The sequence below is a fragment of the Pseudopipra pipra genome, chromosome 4 (assembly GCF_036250125.1).
Source record: "Pseudopipra pipra isolate bDixPip1 chromosome 4, bDixPip1.hap1, whole genome shotgun sequence".
Taxonomy (NCBI): Eukaryota; Metazoa; Chordata; class Aves; order Passeriformes; family Pipridae; genus Pseudopipra; species Pseudopipra pipra.
Genome location: NC_087552.1, coordinates 33,866,673 through 33,872,672, shown reverse-complemented (window position 1 = coordinate 33,872,672; position 6,000 = coordinate 33,866,673). Strand labels below are relative to the sequence as shown.

The following is a 6,000-nucleotide window of genomic DNA, read 5'->3' as shown; positions in this document are numbered from 1 at the left end:
TTGATTTCAGAAAGTTTATTGCACCAAATGCCGCAAAGAAATAGACCAAAATGATAGCATACATGAACAACTATAAGAAAAAAACCCATGTAGTTTGACATTGGTATTCAGTCATTCCTAAAAAAGCCTATGTTCTCCAAACATGCAATAGCAACACACATTTTTTTTCTACTATGAAAAACCTGCTGTGTATGTCAAATTAGCTCATTCGACCTCCAAAAAAAAAAAAAAAAAAGGAAAATGTCTATACTATATTCAGTAGTTCAGACTTGATTTTTATTTGGATCCTTTTAATTGAAGTTAGACTTGGGGGTAAAGTGATCGTTTTGCGTAAAACTTATATACAAGAATTTGGTGCATCTGAAAAGAGTTTTTGACTTGAAGAGTAAAGATGCATATAGTAGTAGGGAGTGGGGAAGATCAGTCTAGAATTCTGGAGGATGTTATTAGAAAAGTGAATTACAGAATCAGTGTCTATTAGTTTTTTGGGGGCAGAAGAAAACATTATACGTTAGTTCAGAGAGTACCTACTGAAACTAAAATGTTTAATTCTTGGTATCGTCTGGGGTTAAAGAATTCATTTAGATTAAATACTACAATTTAGCAGTTCACTTCTCCCCTCTGCTTAGTCTTGCCTGAAAAAAAGCATACATTCTTTAAATTTCACTGTGTAAACTGCAATTATGTGGGATTTTGGAAAGACTGTGCACTCCCACTTAACCAAGAAAGTATGTATTTAAGTTTACAAAAAACCTACATAATACTGATAAAAACAACTTTGGAATAGTTGAAAATTAAGCTACATTATCAATTTTCAACACATCTGTACATTCATATCACTTTTCATCCTATTAAAATAAAACCAGAAACATGCCCTAAAAATGTCTAAAAACCACATCTGTAAATACTTACTGCCCTGTCATGCCACACCAATTTACATAAACATCAAGATGCTACCAAAAACAAGTTAAAAGACTTTGAGTCAAAAAAAAAAAAAGCCCTAGAAAGTGGAATCCTGTCAACTGAGGTAGTACGTTTGGTGGAGGGGGAAATATATAATTAGCTTTCATTAGTGTAAAGCCTTTTAAAGGTAATAAAGAGCTTTTGTTTTGAATTTTCTTTCCCCCAAAACTAAAACTGTAAGAATAAGATAGTTCAACAAGTAATTTCTGAAGAGCAGCAAAATGTTAGAGAAAGCAGCAAGAACTATAAAGTTTTAGCCTGGGCTGAAGAAAATCCAAGTGTTTTTGACCATCGGCTCACATGCCACCATAAGGTTAATTGATGTCTTGCCAAAGGGCAGATTTTTTAAATTTTTTTTTTTTTAATAGTTGATGTAGTAAAATCAGGTATTACTGACTATGGTATTAATATTGAAATCACTGAATGTCTGCTGACCTCTGACTTCTTTAGTACACTCTGTGATAACAAAAGCACATCTTTATGTTAGCATCTATTTCTTTGAAGACTTGTCAGTGTCTGGTCAGATAAAAACCCAACTTATACTTTAAAGAACTGGAATTAACTTTTAATGATCTCAGCTACTATTTAAGAGTGATATGAAATAGAGAAAATACATGAGAGAAAATACATGAGGATTCCTATATACACTCAGGGAAGCAGTTTCATAGTCTTACACATGCACACGTTCTCCATCAAAAGGGTAGTTTAGGAATATGTGACTTGCTCTATGGTTCTTACTTTGTCTTAACCTTGTGAAATAGAAAGCAGTATCTGCTAAAAGTTATATGCAGAGGTAAGTTTACTTTCCAGCAGATATCCAGAGACAAGAAAAGTTTCCTTAACTACAAGCAGGAGAAAACCTGAACCACAGAAATATTTTAGCCTTTTTAGGCAAAATACTAGGGAGAAGTATGAAAATGCAATAAAAGTAACATTTGGAATGTCAGGTCAGAAAACCAGCATAGAAGGAACAGCTTTAGAAGTGTTACCAGAATATTAAGTATCCCTCCACATGGAAACAACCTCTTTTCACAGTAGGTCAGTCTACCTATTTCCCTCAAAAAGCAACACAAGGTTAATCAAGACCCCCATCACATTTAAACAATTCACAATATGCACATTTCATTATTTCAAATCATTGAAAGTTTACTGTAGAAAAGTCCAAACATCAAGGTAGTAGGAAATAAAAACACTTGCAGTAAAAGTGTGTCCCTTCAGTGTTAAAAATCTGTAATCATCAACAAGGAGAACTCACAACTGGTGACCAAGAGTTTCTTATAAGAATTCACTATTTTCAAGCAATTGTGTTGCCAGCAATCTGTTTGCAAGATGACAATTTCAGACACTGCATTCGCAGTGGCTCAAAACAGAACAGTCCAACATTGAGTTTTTTGTTTAAGAATGTTTTGATCCTTTGTTCTCTCCTCAGTCTGGTCCGTAGTTTCATATCCAGCTTAACAGTGCTTGATGCAAAAAAAGTATTTTTTACATTCATTTTAATCAACCACATGAAAACAGTGAAATACAAAATTTTATTTTGCTTTCTAGAAACACCAGAGGCCAGTATCAACTAGTGGAGAAGTAGTTTCTGGTGTCAGAGTACTTAACCTATTAAGGAAAGGCACCTGGATGATAGTTCAAGATTTCTGCAGAATCAAAAAGAGTAATTGCAGACATTCATAGTAATATCAAATATTGGGGTTTGCCCCCTACATTTCATTTTACTTCAAACAGTGTTCCTCTTTTATTCCTACTGAGTGTGACAACTTGTAGCTGGAAAAAAGTAATACTTTTGACTAAAGGTTTGGTGGGGGGTTTTGTTGTCTTTTATTTCCCCAATAGGATTGTCTTCAGTTTGTGCCAATGGCTTGGTGTATGTGTGCACAGACACGTGCTGACAGCACTGGCATCATTCAGAAGGCTTTCAGATTCATACTCCTTGGAGATGGTAATACTTGATCACACCAAGACACAGGTTTAGTTCCCAGGACTACAGTCATACAGCAACTCAAGAGTTATTAAAGTTGCATCAGCAACAAATGTAAACTTGTAGCAGAAGTTCCATAAGGCTTTCCCACAAAATCCCTATCTCGGAAGTTCATTCCATTCCATCTCTAGCCATGGGCCCATTTGAATGCCTCCTCATTAAAACAGAAGCAGCCACAGCTCTCAACCTCTTGTCCTTACAGGGAAAAGTAACATCAACCTCACACACACCTCCATTTCCACATAACATTTAGCTGCTGAATCCAGGTTCCTTGTTCCGAGCCCATCACTTCTACTATACAAAATCATGTGTATGCTCTGCAAGAAAATCATGTCCCACCTAATACACTTGTGTATAGGAACGCTATATACAGAGTTTACAGCTCCTCCTCCTCCCCAGCAAAGAAACATACACCACACCACACTCACAAGCATAGTATTACAAAATCCATTTTAACCCACTTGTTCTTTTGACTGGTACTTCATGGTTTTGAGCAGCGTTTTGGATGGCAGCTCCTGGTCTGCCACATAGCGTTAACTTTTGTCCTCTGAATAAAAATAAAATACAAGGATGCAGTCTCTTTCTTAAGTCAGAAGTGAGATTGTAAGAAAAACCTGAATGCCTTTGACATTATGTAAACTGAAGTCCTCCGATAAAACATCCGGTTGAGATCAGAATCGGAAGGTGGTAGAATGTACAGTCATCACCGCCTTTCCTCAGTGCTCCCCTTTACCAGTGTTTGGCACCTCTGTTCTTCATTCAAGATTCCCATTTTCTTAACTTTACTTTAAGGGAATGACTATCCTGAGAGTTTAATTTATAAGAGTATTTGAGCAACATATGGGGAATGAGTACTTGCTATAGCAGCCAACAGAGGCAAGTCATTGGATTCAATCCTAGAAATTAAAAAAAAAAAAAAAAAAGAGACAGACTTTAAAATATACAGTCACCTTCACAAGAAAAACAAAAGAAGATATTTTTCATTCACTTTAAAGAAACTGGAAGTGTCTTGCTATAACTAAGTTCACTGTTTAATTATTATTTATTGCCATTACTCATAACATACCAGTAAAGGTAGGTAATAATGTTTAAAATCAAGAAGTATGCTACCATTTAAGTCAAAAGACAGTATTATATTCTGTGCTATACAATCTTTTGTAGTTTAAATAAAAAACCTTTTATTTATTTGCTAAGCTATGAGCCTTAGCTTGTAGTCTTCCCAGTCAGTAGGCACCAGTAAGCCCAGTTTAAGCAAGTACTTAGTATCAGCTTATGGAAGACTATGCATTTCAGGTTTTGAATATAACTCTGTTCACTATTTAGTAGCACTTTCTTACCAAAAATGACTAAAAACTGAAATTATTACACAATAACAGTTCAAGGAATGTCTCTCAAATGCATTGGTCAGCTTCCAACCATTTCTAAATGTGAAGCTGCTCAGAGGCCAGGATGTACATGTATATTTATATATATTTAGCATATATACGCACACTGAGAAGAGTGCTTATTTCAGGTTTTCACTATTTACAGCTACATTTCTGAATATGATATCTTGAACAGTCTGGAAAAAGATGAATTAGATTTAATTTACAGTGCTAAAAAGGATCTTGAGAATGTGTTTTCGCTTCTTCCCCCTTTTCTGCTGTCAGCAGGCACATCACTCAAGGTTATATGCCAATCAAGTACTATTATTAGGAGACAGGTGCCCAACAGGACACCTGTTTGTTTTTCTACATCTGCTTTTTGAGACCCTCTCTTCCCTCGAGATACAAATATACTACCTAATCTTCCAAAAATTCCAAAGTATTTGTTGGGATGAAGTTTTCATTAAGGAGATCACAACAGAAGGGAGTGTGTATGAATGCATGCTTAACTTCCTAAGGACCAAAATCCAAACTTTCTTTATTCTGAAGATTTGAGAGTAACAAGTAATTTGTTCTTGCTGTATAAATGTCTCCTCCCAATTTCCAGATAGCTCAGCAGAACCCATTTGCACACCTTATTAGGCATATGAGAGTGTTAAATATGAAGCAAGTCCTTGTGAGAACAAGATGTCAAAATTCAGATGAAAAGGAAAAATAAATGCCCCAGATTTTGCCAGTGGTTATGACTGATACCTGCAATACTCACCCCAATACAATTCCTAGTTCTTTTACATGCACTCTTGTATGTCCTCGCAGATATTCTGAAAGCATTTTGCTTTTGAGATACATCTCTTGTAGTCTATCCTCAAGATGCATTATGCACTGTAAACAAAGATCAAAAACCTCAGAATGGCTTTAGCAATTGCACACAAACATTACAGATATGTAATGAGCATATCACTTTACCTTCTATCTTTGCCAGAAGATAAACTAAATCTATACTTCAACATCTAGAAGAGGTAATTGGTTTTGTTACAACTGTGCTACAAACATTAAAACAGTTACAGTATCCCACAAAGAAGAAGCCCCTGATAGAACTGGGAAGTTCCAGCTTTCCTGGCCAGCCAGTTTACTACACTAACTCCATTCTCCACTAAAGTAAGCCACTGTGCTTCTGCTGACTTCAGCAGTTTTAACTGAGTTCAAAACCACTCTGAACATCTTACTAAGAATCAAACCAGAATCCTTAGATCAAGATGTTTTTGTTATAAGTCAATACCGTTTTTCTGAAAGACTTGGTTTAGACAACAGTTCCTAAAACTATCATTCTAGCTCTAAGGCTCTAGTGCCATTCAAGAAACTAACACTCAGGAAGTAGAAGACATCAGTACCTCATTCACCAAAAAATTATAACTCTTTTGCTGACAGCTTTACCTTAGCAGATAAGATACAAATCCATTTTAGGCATTTGTCTTCATTATTTCTAGGTACTTCTATTTTAAAATTGCTTAAACATTTGATGCTGATTGCCAAAAGGTAACAGTTCAAGTTGAAACATCAGTTTAATCACACCCCTTTTCTTTCAGCAGTGGAATGCTAGAAATGCATATTATTTTTAAATACAGTCATGTGATGCATGGTAATTTCTCATACATCAACTACAGGAGAGCAGATGAACTTCAGCTT

General features: G+C 35.5%; 1 protein-coding gene across 4 annotated transcripts in view; it reads right to left on the bottom strand.

The window, feature by feature from the left end:
- Positions 1-6,000, bottom strand: part of FNIP2 (folliculin interacting protein 2) — a 50,240-nt gene continuing 44,240 nt past the window's right edge. For all 4 annotated transcript variants that reach the window (XM_064652350.1, XM_064652352.1, XM_064652349.1 and 1 more), the window contains 2 exons: positions 5,081-5,196; positions 1-3,846 (listed from right to left, as the gene is read on the bottom strand). In XM_064652350.1, the coding sequence (XP_064508420.1) occupies positions 3,768-3,846; positions 5,081-5,196 (195 nt within the window). In that variant the 3' untranslated portion in view covers positions 1-3,767. The remainder of the gene's footprint in view (positions 3,847-5,080; positions 5,197-6,000) is intronic.